The following is a 20,163-nucleotide window of genomic DNA, read 5'->3' as shown; positions in this document are numbered from 1 at the left end:
TGTATAATGCACAACACAGTGAAGTGGCTCTTGCTGAGATAAATGATTGACTAATCGGCGAACGCGCTCCACTCCCGTCCGCCACGCTAATCATAAAACAAGACAATTGGCAAAGCACCCTGCATTATTACATCTAGCTACTAATTTTTTTAAACATTCAACATATTTGATTGAAAATTTTTTTCATAAGAATTACAATAGATGTCGCATCAACATCTCTAGAACATTTAATGATTGACTTGTCCACGTGTGTATGTATATATATACGCTATGGATCAACTCGTTTAATTGGATGAATCGTGTTCGGCGCTGAGTATTAACGGTGTGATTTCTCTGCTTATTGCAGATCTTCGTCGCCTTTGGGTATGTCGAAAATTTCAGCAAACAGGGGTGGCAGTGTTAGCGTAACCCAATTGGCACGGAACCAGTCCAGCAGTAACGAGTGACGGGACCCTACTGCTCTCAACTCACTCAGTAATGCATCTATGTTGGCGCTTTCGCCACCGGCCTGTCTTATAGAAATCTGAAATTATTAAAGATTTACCAAAGTTGATCAATCCATTATTTAAAACAACAATGCCGAACTAACATCTCAATACCAAAATAATACATAGAATTTGTGGATCACCAAAGCTATAGAAACTCATTCAATCAGGGGGGGCAAAATCTTTGACCAGTAAGGAATGACTTTCTAGGGGGGGGTGCATTATATTAAAAAAATAAGTTTATATGCATTCTAACCATTTCTTTTAGGTTGTGGCTATTTGCAGGTATTATATCTGCAAATTATTGGCTATTTGCAGGTACTATATCTGCGACAGGCGCAAAGCCTTCTGCGCATGCGCGTGAACTGTCACTGTCAGCGTGTTTACTGATAAAATTTTGTTTTAAGCCTCTTAAAATTTGGTTCGAACTCGTAAAGTGACGTAGTATGAACGATTCATTAAACATATAAGATTAAAATAATGAACGATTGATTAAACAAGTCTAGCATACATTAAATGTAAGAAAATATAATCGGATTATAAGTTCACGCACATGCGCAGAAGGCTTTGCGCCTGTCGCAGATATAGTACCTGCAAATAGCCAATAATTCACAGATGTAGTACCTGCAAATAACCACAATCTTTCTTTTAACCATTTTTTTATTTATATATTTTCATCAATAAAATTAATAGTAAAATAATTTAAAAAAAAATACCATTACATACATTACCATTTTATTCATAATAATACATTAAACAACGTGGAAAGTCCCGTTCAAATCTAGGGGGGGGTTGCCCATACCAGCCCCCCCCCCCAAATGACGCCCCTGCTTACAAAGTACAATTTTTGATCCGATTCTTCTTGGTATTTCGTTCAATTTATTATTGCATCATGTTTATTTGAACATTTTTTCAGAACGATTTAAAAAATATTTTTATATAGTGCATTCATTTCTAAATTCTCACACTTCTTTATAGACATAGACTTTACAGGCGTACACTCCAATTTTGACTTTATGTAACTTTTACATAGTTTGATATAATATGTCAATCGATATGTAATTTCGTCAAAAAAATCTTAAAAATAAAGATACTTGTATCTGACATTCAGACTGAGTATTCATAACGAATACATAACCAAAATATGATTCTGTTCTATAAACCGTTCATCTTCTACAGTTTTAAGATGACAATTTACTCAATAAATTTGTGTTTATAAATAGGTGGTTATTATTGTAAATTATCTTTTAAGCTAAAACCTTTGAACAGTGGTGAAGAAAAGAGTGTTAATCCAATTAAAAGTGTAGTTTCATTCAGGGAAATATGTGTGAACTTTTTTTGAAAACGAAGTGTTTTTTATAGTGTGTAATATGATGTGTTATGTTCATAATTTCATTACAATTTGTCACTTGTCCATTTAAGCTCAAAATATAGTTGTTATTCAAAACGGAATATCAGTATAAATGCTCATTGTAACAAAAAATCCAGGCGTTAGACTCAAACATATTGAATTGTCATGTATGTATGTATGTACATATTTCTTTTCGCACTGAATTTATGCTTTTTTTCTCGATTTCTCAAACGTCTAGCTCAATCCAGGAAATAAAATTCATTTTAAAAAGCAAATCCATGTATATTGAATGAAATCAAATTGACGGTGAGAAAAAAAATCAATTCCGTCAGTAGACTTATTTCTGTATTAATTTACTCCCTTTTACGACCTAGACAAACTTACTATTTTTATCATTTAAATATATTACAATGCTTAAGTAGGCATTATTATGTAAGCTTTTAAAACTGCTTTACTTTTACGCTATATGTATGTATGTAATGACGAAAATGAAAAATAACATACAAATTCATATCATAAATGAGAGAATTTGTAATATATTTTTACTAGATTCATAATTTATTACCTGATATTTTAAAGCTTCAACTATTCTATCTTGGTGGTATTGTACCACTTTGATATCAGTAACGCCAGGACGATCCGGTGTGACTAGCACCGCCGCTGAGAACAGACCTATCTCGGACTCGGTCAGACACAGGGCATTCAGATTGGATGCAAAACCGAGTATAGATGCAGCAAACGGAGCCTAAGAAACAAATCAATATTCAATAATCTATTGCCATAATATCTGACAACATATTGTAGTCGTTCACTTACGTCATACATGATCTCCAACTGCTGATGAGTGACGTAGACACCATCGTCGAAGGTAAGCATCGAATCGGTGGCTAATCTCGCTGCATGGGATAGCCATATTTCAAAGAAACCCATCTGAAATCAACGTTAAATGCGAGTAAAACATTTAGCACATCGATCGACTTCGCATTAAATGGAAATGTTAATAAACAAACGCAACACCGTTACACACAATCGCCAAACACATGATCCTTTGTATTGTTTGTATGGCTTTGCCATCCGCACGCTTGCACACATGTGGATTATTTGCATATTAAATTTAGATCAAATTTAGAATCAAATTTAGAATCTGCATTGATCAGACAGCGAGCGCTAGCTAGTTATAATATAATATACAATAGTATGCAAATGAGCTACATATCGAAGAGAAATATACCCGCTGTGTTGTTTCCTGTCGGCAAAAATGATGTCATTTAAGATGAAATGTGAAATGTCCGTGACGTGAATTAAACGCTTCCACGTTCGATTCATTGAAACTTTAAACAGTATGCGAATACAATTTTAATTTGCGCTCATTATATGTGTGTACGTACATACATATGTATGTACATGCTCAATTTGCCATTCTCCACTAAATAGTTAGAGTTTAACTGTGGAGATGATTGTTAAATTTATTTTAAATATACATCCATAATATGATTTTATTCACACATTTACACACTTAAATAAGCTCGCTTTTTAATTTATATTTTATATACAAACGCATAAAAAAATAATTTAACAAATTCACAAAGAAAACCATAAAAATAAGTGTGAATAAGTAAAACCTCAACCCATTCCATAACGGTACAAACAAATGTAATACTCTATAAGATTTTAAATGAACCATTGATATGAAATTTTAAAGTTCATATTAAACATATGTCTCTCAGAGTAATATAATATAATATAAACACAACATATACATACATATAATACATTGAAAAGTTTTAATTTTTTAATAATTTATTTTTATGACATGATAAATTTTTTAACATACATTTGTATATGAAAAAATGGAATATTATTTTTAATTTAATATTATGTATTATTGTAAATTGATTTTCACAACATAAAACGATCACTCTCACTGCTCTCCACTTATTTTAATGTAGCCAGCTTGAGACATGTGTAGAAGATAAATTTTTTGGCATTTGAAATAATAAAACAATACTGCCGAGGAATGGGTAACTGACTGGGCACTGTTACCTTATAATCATTGTTTGTTCTCATCATTAAACATTTGTTATATGACAAGTACTATATGCAAAATTATTATACCTATATTACACAAAAAATATAATTGAAATAATTTTATATATGTAGGGCTATTGCAAATTGTATTGTGAATTTCATATGATAAAAATGCACGCGCAATACAAAATTATCCTTAAGCAATTATGTATGTACATAGTTCATATGATATGCGTACGCTACAAAGCAAATACTTGAGAAATAATGTTAGTTTTGTTTGTATTTATTTTTTATTTAAACAGTGTCATATGTCAATACCTTGATGAGGATGAGCTGGTCATCCTGTGTGAGATCTGGAAAGCCGGGTACTCTCTTCGCGAACTCGACGACCCTTTGCACGGTGGGTGTGATCCTGACGGCAAGCTGCTGCCACAACCAGGCCCGCTGCGCCTCCTGCTGTGGGTGAGGGGGCGAAGGGGGAGGCAGGGGGCGACGGTGCAGGGCACGAGCCATATCTTCACTGAAGACGCAATGGGCACGATGTGCTGCGCCAACAGCAGCAGCTAGCTCGGCTGCTTCCTCACCACCCCCAGAACCACCTTCCGAGGATGACTCCTCACTGCCTTTTTCTCGTGATCGCTTTGGCACCCTGCCGTACCGCACCGCTGAAAACACGATAAGGAATATTAAACTGAATATAAACATATGAAATTAATGGGTCTACCTCACGGGTCCGAATGTGAAACGCCCGAAAACAAAGATCTAAAATCGAAAGATTTTAAGTCGAAAGATCAAAAAAAAAGGGTGCATGGTAAACGGTACATACTCACTTAATTTGCGCGAGCAGTATACAACAGGAACAAAAGAAACAGACTTTTCCTCCCGTATTAATGTGCGCGCGCAGAATACGGGAGGAAAAGCCTGTTCCTCTTGTTCCTGTTGTATCCTGCTCGCGCAAATTAAGTGAGTATGTACCGTTTACCATGCACCCTTTTTTTATCTTTCGACTTAAGATCTTTCGATTTTCGATCTTTGCCTTCCGATATTTGCGTTTTCGGGCGTTTCACTTTCAGGCCCGTGAGGGAGACCGGAAATTAATGTGTAAACAGGTATGAATACAAATATTATTATGTATGTATATATGTAATGAAAACATGCAGCAGTGGCGAACCTATGACACGCGAGATAATTTCATTAAACAAAATTTGCTACACAAAAAACAAAATTTAAAAAGAAATGCGAATGAAAAATTAGCGACATTTAAAAGAAAACGCTTAATTTGGGAAATGTGAGCCAAAACATTAAATAAAAATTATACATTTCTTTGATTTAAAAATATGAAAATAAATCGCTTGCGACGTAATATTTTGCTTATAAAATGATTCAAAGGAATTGAGGGTTGCAAAGAAACATTTTTCGTTTAGAAAATTTTAATACCATGATTTTTATATGACACGCGGCAAATTTTTAAACTTGAATTTTAAATTTATGGATATTTAAGCTCATTAAAGTTCGCCATTGCTGAAAAAGAATAAGAATTAAAAATAAATAAAATTTCGTTTAAATAATCATTTGATTTGATTTACTAAAAATAAAATTTATACATATATGTATGTACATATGTACTACATACCATGGCCCGGGCATCGGAGGGACAGCCATGGCTCTAGCCCTGGGGCCCAGGTCGCGAAGGGGCCCAGCACCGAGATATATATTTTTTTAATTTGTTACGAAATTGAGAAGTGTTTTTCGTCTTCGTACTTCGTAGTTATATGTTCAACTAGTAACTTGTCGGTGATGCCTTAGCTATTATTTTTACACCATGGCTTTTATTTGTAACATGTGAAAATATATATTATCACTTATAAGGTGATTCTCAAGCTTATTATTATGAATTGTGAAAAATATTGATGAAATGATTTTTAATTTCAATTTTGAAACTTTTGGGGGGGGGGGGGGCTTAAGCATGCCAGTCTAGGGGCCCGGCTTGGGATGTGCGGGCCGGTTCGGAGATTACTAGTCCAATGTGAACCGGTCACAGGACAACCGGTCGCTCTAGATCGGTCACAAATGATCACCCGTCACACTAAAACTGTTCACGAGAAAACTGGTCACACCCAAAAACTGGTCACACCCTAAAACTGGTCACGAGAAAACTGGTCACACCCTAAAATCGGTCAACCAGTTTTCTCGTGACCGATTTTAGGGTGTGACTAGTTTTATTGTGACGGGTGATCACGTGTGACCGATCTAGAGTGACTGGTTTTCCTGTGACTCGTTCACATATGACTAGTAGTCCGTTTACCGTGCGGGCCACGGTACATACACACATACATAAATATATTTAGAACCCAATACTTAATTATATCAACTCTCCATACTTTCTCGCTTTTAATCTAAATATAATATAAATCATAAATCAATAATTTAACTTCAAACTTATAATAAACATGTATTAAATTGGACATCATCATCATTTACAGCCATTCACTATTCATTACTGGATGAAAGTCTCTCCAGCACGCTTCTATTCGTCTCTATTTTCTATACTCACCCCACACATTTCACACTGCGGCCTTCCTTGTCATACCAGCACCGATTCCGTTTCCTATCTCTCCACGTTATGCCGGGCATACAGCATTCCACAATTCTCTCAGTGCATTGGACTTTGTGTAACATCTTGGCATTCAATATTCAAGTTTAACATCCACACTTCATCACTAGCATAAAACATTTATTGAAAATCTTTCTATTCAGGCAAAATGGCATTTTTTTATTTTATTTATAAAACGTCGTTCATTCGCGCAAATGTACTCCATCCTTAATTCATATATCTCTTTATTTCGCCTTCTTTACTGCTTACTTAATTTTATTCAACACAGCATCGTAAGTTTTCAAAAATAAATATTATTTCAAATTATATACATATGTATGTACATATGTAACTATGTATTAAAAATCCAAATATAAACATAAATTGACAAGTTTAAAAAAATATTTTTATTAAAATAAATACTATAAAAAAGGATTTCCGTGATTTTTTTGGATGCCATAAAAAATATAAAGTAATAACTGAGTATTGTTTATGGTGGGCACGACGTGCCTGCTTGTGAAATAAATTATTAAATGATAAGTAGCTATATATAAATAAATATATATATATATATATATATATATATATATATATATATATATATATATATATATATATATATATATATATATATATATATATATATATATATATATATATATATATGTATATATTCCACCTTCGTTTGTAATATTGTAACGAAAAACAAACTATAAATACATACGTACATACCAAAATGCGCATATAAAATACAAAATTAATTCAATCATAATATTACACTTTGCGCTTTAAAAAAAACAAAAATAATTTTATCAAAAAATACTTACAGTCTCGACTCATGCCGACAGCTAAGCATTTCTTGAACCGACAAAACTGGCAACGATTTCTATTCAGGCGTATTACCAAACATTTGCCATCGCGCAGACACCTATATTCGATTTGTTTTTGAATACTTCTACGAAAAAAACCCTGAAATCATTTTCAATTACATGTCATACTTTGTTTCGATGGTTGAAATCAACTTTAATACTTCATTAAAAAGAATCGTAGAAAACGCAAATTTCTACGAAAGAGACTCGATCGAGTGGTGTTACTTGAAACCCAACACGTCAAATTTAGATTCGGTCATTTTTTTTTTGATAATATGATTTATTTCAAAAAGATAATTTTAAATGCATTTTATCCGTTTTACCTTACATCCCTCACACGAAGTAACTCCGTAGTGGTAACCAGAGGCTTTGTCGCCGCAAACTTTGCAAGGGACGAAAGTTTTATTGCCAGCTGAAGGACTTGCGTTGTCCGCCGTCGCATACTGTTGTTGATCTAAAATAATTTAAACAAAAATATATGAAAAGAAATCAATCTTAAGATAGTGAACGTGTATTATACTCTTACTTTGCCCCTTCTGTGGTCAACGAGTGAGAGGATGTATTATTTAAATTTCATCACTCTCCGACCTGTTCAGAATTGCAAAGAGAAGTCAAAATGAAACTTTCTACGGAAGTCGGGAATCTATGTATGCACATACATATATGTATGGTATGCATGCTTATAAAATTCAAAAAGCACCGTGTGACACGTGACCGAGTTTAAGTTTTCAATAACACGCACATTGATATACTAAAAGGTGACGTGAATACGTTAAAACGTCAGATTCATGAGATAAGAAAACGTACAAAACAATACATTATTGATGTCACACTAAATAATTTTGCCGCCATTCAACGTATCGGATTTTCAGCTTATATGTAATACCTCTTTGAAATTAAATCGTATTTAATTGAACTACATACATATTTATATATACATATGTATATATGTTAACATACTTGTGCCTTACTATGAAAATATATTAGCATACATATTACCATTACTATGATATATAATATATATTTAAATGAAAGTTATATATTTTAAAAATTACAACTCAAAAGTATTTCGATCGTATCGATAATCTAATCACGAATATTTACTTAATAAATTCAGATCACTTTCAATTCACTCTATCTATTTTGTGATGCCATAAATTTAAATTTTATTTAAGCCACGCGACAAAGAGTTGCACCCATACTACATATGTACATATACATATGTATGCATGTTTTTATGTATGTATGTATATCAAATGAAAAAAAAAACACGTGGATACATAGTATATGTATTACTTATGTACCAAGATACTACGGCCGTATCCAGGATGTTTTAGGGGGGGGGGGGGTGAAACATAGGTGCAATCCCCGAACCTCCAAGAGTTTTTGCGTTCCCAGAATTCACGGAAAATTTTGTACATTTAAAAGAAAAACATATTCAGTGAATTCATACGACTAGAAAATCAAGTTGGATAGAATAAACGAATTTCCGTTATTTTTATGTCTTTTTTGGACCAAATTATCAAATTAATTAATCATGCTGTAGGGGCTCTACGACATGGTTGAGTTTGGGGCGCCATCCTGAGGGTCGGGACCGATTAGACCATGTTGATGGCTACCACTTTACTTCCTTCTCCACCGTCATATTAAATAGTCGTGCATTAAACCACACCGTCATTCCTTTCTGCACCATAATAAATGCTATTTTTTCGAAAAAAATTACGCCTGCGGTGCTTTAATACAGTTTTATACAAAAAGTTTATGAATCATATTGCGAATTATCAAAAACAAGTTTTCATTTTAAGTATTTATTTATTTTAAAAGCTTTCAGCTGAGGCGTTGAATTAAAATTAAAGCTTGTAATTTGATTTTGTTGTTTTTCAAAATGTGTGCTATTTTTCATTTTTAGGGGGGTGGGGGAGTGTATGTTTTGAGTGTATGTATCAATACAATACATATATTTGTATTGTATTGATTCAGAAATGGGAAATTAATTTCAAAATAGTAATTAAACGCTATGAAGTGTATTGTTTTTACAAGCTTTTTATTATTTATGATATTCTCAACGCATATCGACATATTTTTCCAGGAGCGAACCGACAATAGATCAATAAAATAAATTTCAATCCGTAATACGTTGACCTTGAAAGTTAATAAAACCATCATACTAGCTTTTCGTTGCTTGCGACGGCATATCTTATAATAATGTCCGATGTAATGTCCCAGATAATGTAATATTTAACAACGCATATCTTATAATAATGGCATCGAATCAATTCAACGCTCGTTTACGAAATACTTCTCCTGAAATATCACACAGATGTCCGTATGACCAACGTTTAAAATTTTTTTAAATGCAGTCCCTAAAATCGCGCCGTACCTTGCTTGATTTAACTCTCCTCCACGAAGCAAATAATAACGAAATTGATAGTACTGACATCCTAAATCATATATCGCTTTCTATACCCTATATTCCCCTTAACTAAAACCTTCCATATCCCTGTCTGTAACACTAATCTCGGAATAAATGCACCTATTACAAGATTATGTAGAACCTATAATGAAGTAAACTCTGAACGATGTAATATAGATATTTTTAGTGATTCTACTATGATGTTTAGGAAGAAATTATTATTATTATTGTAATCGACAAATATTTCTAAATTGTTCTACTGTATTCTAGATTAATTGTTTAACGTTTAAAAATAATTTGTAATATACTTAAATAATGTTGTGCACACCTATAAGTGATGTATATATATACCAGAATCATAAATGTGTAAAGAATATATTGTGTAATGTATGTACATTGTTGGTGAGCCTTTTTAAATAAAATAAAAATAATTAACTCATTTGAAAAGTAAAAATGTACTGATTCTAAAAAAAAATTCTCTCGTCGAAAGAAGACCCAATATATGCACATGAATATTTATTATAGATTTTTACAATTATATGTCACTCATACAGTTCCTTTCAATATACCTATGTATGTATATATGTACTACACATTTAAAACCTACCCAACAAAATGTATAAAATACATACAATGCCTTCGTGATATACAGGAAATATGTTTACGAACCACTGACATTCAATTTAAAAAGGGTTTTTGATTTTTTTTCCAGAACGTTCCATATGTAAATGTCAATTTTGTACGCCCATGAAATCCGGACACGTGCTCGCGGATCACGGTCAATGCCGCCAACGCGTCACTACCGGAGAGTACCGTTACCCTCTCTCTCACACAAACATACACACACATTCATGATGGTTCGCTTGTTTATTTATTTTCCAATTACGAACCAATTGTTATAAGTCCTACATGTTGAACTTAGAAGATTTTAAAGCAAGGAATATCTTAACTAGGTGTTAAAGGTAGGTACAGTTGAGTAAAATTTTTGATTCTACAAAATATCAAATAATTCTATTGTGTATTTCAAAAGTAGGATTATTTTGAAATTCATTTCACAGAAATATTAAATTTATAATCAAAAATATTTTGAAGCACTTAATAAATATATGTATACATTTCGTAAATTGCAATATACAAAAGACGGTTCCCGGAAGAATGCACTGAATAGTGGCGCAGTTTCAAGAAATCCTAATTTTCAAAGGCGCTCAAGAAGAACTTACGCAATAGAATTCCACAAAAAATGGTAAACACCTTCGGATAACATACAAATACCCCTTGACGCTTTCTTTCTTTCTAATTCTATTGCGTTAGTTCTTCTTGAGCATCTTTGCAAGTTTGGGTGTCTCGAGAGTGGGGCTATCTTGAGTGCATTTATCCGATCACTACAAAAAATACATACAGAACACTTTTCGAACACCAAAGAACGAAAGATTTTTTAAAATGTTACAACGCAGGGATGCAGTGAGAATCGTTTTGCAAAATTTTCAATGCCGGATCTTGAAGTGCTAACTCTTCAAATATAATCATATTGTATATTTAATAAAAACCTGTTTAGTACACAACAAAATGAGTTTTTTTTTATTGTGAAATAATTCAATCGTAGTACGAGATATATGTATGTACATACATAACTGAGTTTTTATATGCATACATATATGTATATGGAAAATATACAATTTTCGATTTCATAATATAAAAACTTTTAGAAAATATCTGTAAAAAAATTTATAGTCCATTAAATACCTTGACTGAATTAAATAATAATCGGAAGGAGATTACAGAAGATCAGAAGACAATTACGGAAAACATAGCTTGAGAAAAATTGGGCTTTTTCATATAGTATTGAAAAATGAAAAATTATTTAGAATAACGGTATAATTAAAATGTATCTGTTAATGCGCGACTTTGACAAAAGACGGTGACTCGCGACTGGACAGGAGATGGAAATACATAGGTCGCTTTATGTTTGCTGCGTATACAATTACATGCATAGAGTGCCTATTTGGTAAATACGCGTCGCCCTCGCCTGTCTCAGACTCTCTCCAAAATTTTCTCCCAATTTTATATACAGCTAATATAAAGCAAGCCGTCTCCTATATCGAGTTTCCGTCTCTTGCCTTTCACGTTCTTGAGTTTCACGTCTTAAATGCCACCTTTACAGTTAATGGTAATCCCCATTGTTTGGGATTTTTAAAAACAAAATTTTATTTTAATTACATTAATTAAAATTATATATATATATATATATATATATATATATATATATATATATATATATATATATATATATATATATATATATATATATATATCTATATAAAATTAAAAAACTTATATATATAAAATTAAAAAACTTTGAACCATAATTTTTGATTAATATTATAGAATCGAAGTAAATGTCTGGTGAAATAAAGCAGCAGAATTTAACAATTGAATTATCCTCATAAATAAATAAAATAAAGCTTAATTTTCTTAAAACCATCATTATATGAAAATTTAACAAAGCCATAAACCAAAACAAAATCGTTTGTCTTAAAATATTGTCATCGCCACAATTGTAATAAGTATTTTTTTTATTAAAGTCACGTGAACATATATTTAAACAATTCGAAAACAGTATTTAACGTAATTATACATAGCACGTATTTTAATTAGATTATAACAAGTTTTAACTGAACAGTGAGAAATAAAAATTAGCGCCCAGCTTCCATAGTAACGACCGCCGACGAAACTAGACCCGCTTCTAACATACCTATAGATAGTATTCTATAAAAACATCGGCTTTTAATTCGTTATCGAAGTAACTTCTACATACATATATGTAGCTACCTTATAACGTATACGTGTAATACATACATCCATACATATGTTCATGTATACGTTATTTTGCTGTAACGGCTCGTTTGTGCAAGAAGGAAATGCGCTCGCTTAGATGGGAAGCCGGAATAACGGGATCGGCCGTTCAACCACCGCAAATTCAACGGCCGGATTACAGAGAAAATTGATCGCGTTTACCGATCGCAGCCGAGTCATAAAAGTTTTAAACGTAAAATCTGTATTATTTCGAGGCAATTTTCAAGCTAGAACAAATAATAAAAATAGCACTGTGTGTAGGTATAAAATCCTACGAAATTCCCACGTCTTAATTTGCATCGTCGGGTTTATAGACAGTCGCGATTTGATTCGATCTTGATTAATGGTTCAGCTCAGATATAGACGTATTTGCATAATAGAGACGACGTCTGGGAATCGATTTAGTATGCAGTCTTCCGCGCAATGAACAATATTGCTCATACGTACATAAATATTATACCTTCACATATTTGTAAGCAGCAGACGCATTGAATTTTACAACTCGCATCACTGTCGCAATATTGAAAATCTAGTCAATGGAAATAGGCATTCCGATAAACTGTATTACATATTCGACCAATTCATGTGTAAGAATTCGCTGTCTGTCGGAGGTAATAGGAGAGGTCATTTAGAACACTTTAGAATCTAGCCACACTTACCTAAATTCAAAGTCTTACGGTTTTCAAGATAATCCGGATTTTTGACCGTTTTTAAGAAATCACAACACAATAATTAACGGTGCTATCTTTACTTTGCTATCTTTATTTACTATTACTCTGGTGTGTATTTATCCCGTGATATATGTTAAGACGTATCTAAAAATATCGAAAACTTTAATAAAACCACTTAAGGTGAAGAAAGCTGGCAATAATTTACCCGTTTCGAAACTACATTAAAAAATAAAAAGGTTAGGAATAAAACCGATATTTCCTGTAATTGTGGAACAACTTGTGAACTTCTGATGAAAAGCTCGCTTGCATATTACGCGATACAACCATATATACAACGAAAGCATTTAAATTGCAATTACCGCTTTAGTTAGTACGTTTAGATAAAAAAAAATATTGAGATTGAAAACCAATCCTTATAAACGTGGTGAAATAAAAAAATTGCCAAATAAATGAAAAATAGCACGGAAAAAAATTCCGTAAAAAAAAATATATTTTTGACTTTTAAAATTCGCTAGACAATTAATTAGAAGTATTTTAAAGCAATGAAATATAAAAATTAATAGGAAAAATATCTGAATATTGATTCCAATACTCACTTTGAGCATAACAATCCTAAATTTTGAGTTAAAGACCGCAAAAGCCAAAAAACTGTAAAAATCGCGGATTTTTTTAAACGCTCATATCTCGTAAACGTTCACCCACCAACAAAAATAAATATCATATTCGAATTCAGTGGGTCAAACTTAGTAAAGATTGGCTAGTCTCCGCTCTGGTATTTTTTTTTGTTGCTCAGTGTAATTTACTCACAAATTTTTTTAAGCTCATAATTATGAAATTTTTCAAAAGAATACGATTGTTACAATTGTTACTAATACGAATGCTATTTTCATCTGACTCAAGTTCGAAATATTAGTATTAGTTCGTCATCAATAGTATTAATTCGAAATACAAGTAAGTCTTTTTATTTTGAAATTGAATTATAGATTAAAAAAAGCTTCTACAATACCACGCTTTCCTCTATTTATGTACATATATCGGTCATTTTAGACACTATTTTAATTCCAACAAACCCATTTGATGATCCAAAGTGAAATAAATTTATGTTGAATATATACTTGGCGATGTTTTTAGATAACTTCTAGCTGAAATTTAACGTGAAAATTGTAGGCATAGAAAATAAGGGAGATGATAACATCGGATACAACCTTTGGTATTGGAGACGTGTTGTTGCGTGTTTGATGAATTTTTCGTGGTCATACATGACCTACCACGAGAATGGTTTTTAGTGCATAGTTACATAGATCGTTCTGGAAAAAATACGGCCACCCACTTTATACCTATAATTTATAAGGTAATAACGTGTTCCAAAGCGCGGTTACTAAGATTCAGTTTTGATTTAAGAAAAATCACACAATCCTGTTTTATCATTGAATATTAAAGATTACATTAATATACAGATTACATTGAGTATTAAAGATTAATCCTGTTTTATCATTGAATATTAAAGATTACTATTTTGTCATTGAATATTAAAGATTACATATATGTACATACATATACGTATAGGTATTTTTTATATAGCACAAATACATACATATGTATGTATGTACATATGTACAACTTAAAATATTTCATAAAATAATGGTGTAAGAAATGTAGGTATTTCTAACGTCTGTGTGCGGGGAAAGATATACAGAGAAACAAATATATTTGAACCTAATTTTGGCAAAGGGATAATATAACGTATTACTAAATAAATAGTATATTTGTAATTTTAATAATGGCGATTTTCAAATTTTACCTCAAGTAAAATTACGAAAATGATACGTCTACACGTAGGCTTTCTGATAGAAGTGAAGATCACAAATGAACATACATATATATGTATGTATGTATCACGTAGTTTTGCTGTGAATTCCAGAATGTTAAAGATACTAAGTACATATATGTAGTCACAATACCCGCATCTCTTTTTTTTTCGCTATATATTCACAATACCCGCATCACTCGAAGTGAGATGACTTTAGAGAAAAATTCAAAAATAAAATGGCTCTTTAGTAAAATTACGTAAAAGAGGAAAATATAGAAATGTTTCCATTTTGGCAATCATTTTCAAAAGCTGCTGGAAAGACAAATGTCCTTACGAGAAACTTGTGTATTTTCCGATACATCTATCCATCTTTGGTAACTTCCCACACCTAATTTAGCTAAAATGAAGTATAATCGACCAATCAATTAACATCAACACAAAATAAGATCAAGAAAAATAAGCAAATATCAAAAAAAAATCTACGTGGATCGGGTCCAAAAGAATACCCATGACCGTGGTGTCGTGGAGTCGTAGCACTCCCGATTTCCTTTATTGACTAATAACTTCTTTATTACTCAATAGAGCGTGTATATTGCACAAATAACGAATGTGTAAAGTTTAAGGATAATAAATATTCTTAAAAAAAATTTCGAATCTGTAAAAACCCATAAACCTTTCAAACAACAAAAAAATATCAAGAAAACGGAAAAAAAGATTTTTCACAACATGACTTTTTACAGTTTTTGCACTATACTATATTGAATACATATAATGTAAAATCACTCATATGTATGTATGTATGTATTTATTAGTGCTCTACCTATATGAAATAAATAATATATTCAACACCAACCATTGAAACCTCCAATTGCTTTCAAACCCAAAATAACATTCCGTTGGTCGTAGATTAACAAATTAATTCGGTGATTACAACAAGATATCTGAAATACCTTTCAGATATAAACAAATAACCAAAACAAAATTTACTTTAGATCATTGATTTTAAAACGCATTATGTTAAAAATAATAGACATATGTTTAAAATGTATTATATATGGCATGTAAATACATTTTCAAGATTTTTTCTTCTATGCTGAATACACTACACTAATATTTATATAAGGTAATACTATAATATAAATACTAACAAGAAAAGTAATTTTCAAAATAGATAATTTTCACTGGATTAGTAGCCAAAATAGACTTAAGATATATTGCGAACTTAATATGTGAACTAATAAAAATAAAAAGATTTTAAAAATATGTATAATACATTACATGAATAAAATAAAATGTTCTGCGACCCCATTTAGACTGAGAACACAGTTTTATGGGGCTTAACTTGTTAAGTAGAAAACGGGGCCAAATATCTATGCTTGAGGTCTGGCTTCAGGCTGATATTGAATTCGGTATTTTGATACGCACTCCCTTGAAAGTTAATCTATGTAAAATATAAGACATCACATGTACATATAAACAATAAACAAATTTTAGATTTCCCACAATGGACCTAGTGGAAAATTTGCGCTGAAAAAAGAAAAGGTTAAATAAAAATTTTCACTGATTTTAAACAATGATCTGTGCCTTCAAACCAATCGACTTATTTCGACAAACATTTCAAAAAGTGGGTTTTTTCATATAAGGTGGAAATTATTCAAAGATTTCAAAATAAAACTTTGCGAATCATTTATATATATATATATATATATATATATATATATATATATATATATATATATATATATATATATATATATATTTATATTTATATATATATATATATATATATATATATATATATATATATATATATATATATATATTTTTATTTGAAGGACTATTTGAAATATTTGGATCACAATTGAAACAACCGTCTGATACCATTTATTATGATTTGGTTGGCCTGTGTTGCCGATTATATGTCGATTCGGTAATTGTTCTGCGCAAAGCGATCTGGCACACGTACTAAAATCTCGATCAAGGGAAATCTGGCACCCGAAAATTCCATCCATCGACAGTTAGCCATGTGTACTATCATTCAAAAACGAGAACTCAAGTGCCAGGGGTGACCGTCGCCGAACCGACAGTCAAAAAATCGAAAATGTTCGTTTACCATGCATACATATGAAAAAAAGTTAGTATATATATCTATCTTCCCCCCGTCGTACAACCTCACTTAATTTGCGCGAGCAGGATACAAGAGGAAGAAGAGGAACAAGAGGAACAGGCTTTTCCTCCCGTATCCTGCGCGCGCACATTAAACAAGGCTGTATGACAAAAAGAGAGATAATTTCACCGCATGCCACTGATATACATATATTTTATATACTCGTACATATGTAGTACCGTTTACCATGCACCTTTTTTTTTTGATCTTTTGATTTTCGATCTTTGCCTTCCGATATTTGCTTTTTCAATCTTTTGACTTTCGGTGCCGTGAGGTAGATCTGTAGAATTGCAAAACTCCCATGATTTCAACTACAACAAATTTGCAGTTTAATTTACAAATTCTCAACTAGCGAGTTATTAAAATTATTTCTATTATACAACAAGTGAGTGGGCCAACTTGGAAGGGTGTCGGTTGGGCTTGAGAATTGTAGAAATATTATATTAAAGAACATAAGATTTTTTATGTATTCTTTTGTTTTATAATCTAATTATATATTTTTTAAATTGCTGTTTTTAACATCTACATCCTCAAAGAGCTGGCAGTCTCATAGAAACTCTCCACAATGTGTAGGAAAAGGATTCTTTCTCACTTTATCCATATAGCCAGGAAGAATGTGGAGAGTCTAGAGAAGTTGGTAGGCACCAGAACGCTGTAGAGAGGGCGAGTGAGAGAATGGTCTCCCAAGAGGTGGGTTGACCTAATCAAAAAACTGGCAGGATCGTCCCTTAAGGTTTTTTTTAGATACTTTTAAACATGCGAAAAAAATGCAACACCCCTATCCCATATACATGCTACACAGTCCTTAAACTCATCCTCTGGAGTGTTTTCGGTGATAGTTTATCCTTAATTGACATTGAACAATACCGGTGAATCCCATATTTGAAGAAATGTAGGAGAAACTTGTCTGTTCTCGGTTGCATATGGATAACCATACACCTGCGAGCTCTCAAACATATGTACTTCACCCGAATTCGGTTTGGGGAACCCCCACTATGAAACGGTAACGGCGGTGAGCCAAAGGACGTGACATCCCGTACTACTCAGTGTGTTTTCGCCCTTAAGAGGGCTGGACAGCAGCGCCTTTTCCATACAAACGTACTATACTTCTCCCTTCCTCAATTATGGCACTAGAGAAATTATTTTTTAATATGCTGTGGATATCCACCATTGAAGTGCATCTATCGTTTTATTTTTTTGATTAATTATTTTTTATATGAGCTAGGAGCCGCCAAACATCTATAAAATCGCCTCCTTTTTACACCCACGAAACAAGTCCAGCGTGCTTATTTAACAGTCGATTTAAAAAAAAAAATACGCCGATAGATGCACAGAAAGTATCTTTCTCATACCGATGAAATTTTTTTAATAAAAATTGGTCCAGTTTTGGAGGAGAAAATAGTAGAATACGAAACCTCGATTTTGTCAATTTAAAATACGTTTTATCTGGTCGAAGCGCAACTGTCGCATTCACTCAATATATATATATATATTGATATATATTGTCGCATTCACTCAATATATACGTACACTCAATATATATATCGAAGAAAGGAACGGTAACAAAATTAAGGTTTCAGGTGTACAGCCCTCTTAAGGGGGAAATCACACAGCAGTGAATGTGGCATGTGGTTTTTTTTAGATAGTTTTAAACATGTAGAAAAAATGTGACGTTCATGGCACGCGTGACAGTGATCGATAACGAATATGGGATACACCGTTATCGACTACTGTCAAGCAAGGATACACAGTATTTTACCGAAAATGGTCCAAATGGTCGTTTTGGTATAGATCACTATCAAGCAAGGATAAATACTACCATACAATTTCAACGACACAGTTCGAAAGTGTCGTTTTAAAAGTGCATGCATGCGTTCCATGAACGTCACATTTTTAAAACTATCTAAAAAAAAAACCACGTGCCACATTCACCACTGTGTGATTTCGCCCTAACGCTGCCTTTAACTGCTGGCACAGAGTGGAGGCGGATCGGATCGTCCATCAAATTCAAGATGACATCAATGACCACGACTCTCAACATCGAGCATACGAGAAAGAAGAATATATTTTTTAATTGACACAAATGTTATGAAATGCTTACTAATGATTAATGCGCATTTGTTTGATAAAATACGCATTTTAATGTCCCCAGTTTGAAAAATACTCTTCATATATCCATATGTTTGTATGCACGTGTGTGCAAGTAAGTACATATGTACATACATACATACCGAGCTAACATTGCGATGGGTGGACGTGCTGCCATTTCTCGGCCGGCGAGAGATGACGTTCTTGGCTAAGATGAAGAAGTTCTTGGGATGAAAGGTCCGTACATATTAATATTGTATGTTTGGTCCGCTAGACGGCGCTAGAGACGGGTTGTTGGCGATGCGATGGTCGAGTTCAACGTTCGTCGCGGTGCGCGTCCGTTGAACCGCGGAGCCCGCGGCGATTCGCACTCGGCGCGGGCAAAAAACGACGGCCATTACATCACTGTTACCGCAACACCACACACCACAGCCATTCACGACACGCTGCCTGACCCATTCACCAGGCAACCGCTCCCCGGTACGCTTACCGCCGTATCTTACCTCCGCTCCAGGGACCATCTCAGAGCCGGCCCCAACACACGTCAACACCCCTAACTCGAAGACTTCGTTTGTCTTGCCGAGCACCACAATAAAACCACCCGATGCCTAGGCACACGAGGACAAACAATAATTCTGATCCCTTTTATAGGGAGGGGGGGGGGAAGAATTTAAAATGAAACAAGTAGTGACGTCTAGTTATTATTTGACTAAATATCAAATTTTACTCCACGGGGCATATGGACAGTTACGAGAAGGGGCAAATGGACACATATTGTGTCGGAAGTATTTCATCGATTTGTAGGAATCCCATTTCACCAACAATCAGAAAATAA

At 33.0% G+C, this 20,163-nt stretch overlaps 1 protein-coding gene across 1 annotated transcript; it reads right to left on the bottom strand.

The window, feature by feature from the left end:
• Positions 1–337: 337 nt before the first annotated feature.
• Eip78C (Ecdysone-induced protein 78C) lies at positions 338–19,281 on the bottom strand. Its single transcript, XM_077445531.1, has 7 exons — positions 19,173–19,281; positions 7,650–7,780; positions 7,285–7,426; positions 4,183–4,529; positions 2,653–2,766; positions 2,402–2,581; positions 338–523 (listed from the first exon to the last, which is right to left on the bottom strand). Exons 1-7 carry the CDS (start codon positions 19,279–19,281, stop codon positions 338–340), a joined length of 1,209 nt encoding a protein of 402 aa, XP_077301657.1.
• Positions 19,282–20,163: the final 882 nt, after the last annotated feature.

This window comes from Arctopsyche grandis, chromosome 2 (genome assembly GCF_051622035.1).
Source record: "Arctopsyche grandis isolate Sample6627 chromosome 2, ASM5162203v2, whole genome shotgun sequence".
Taxonomy (NCBI): Eukaryota; Metazoa; Arthropoda; class Insecta; order Trichoptera; family Hydropsychidae; genus Arctopsyche; species Arctopsyche grandis.
This window is presented reverse-complemented; position numbering and strand designations above follow the sequence as displayed.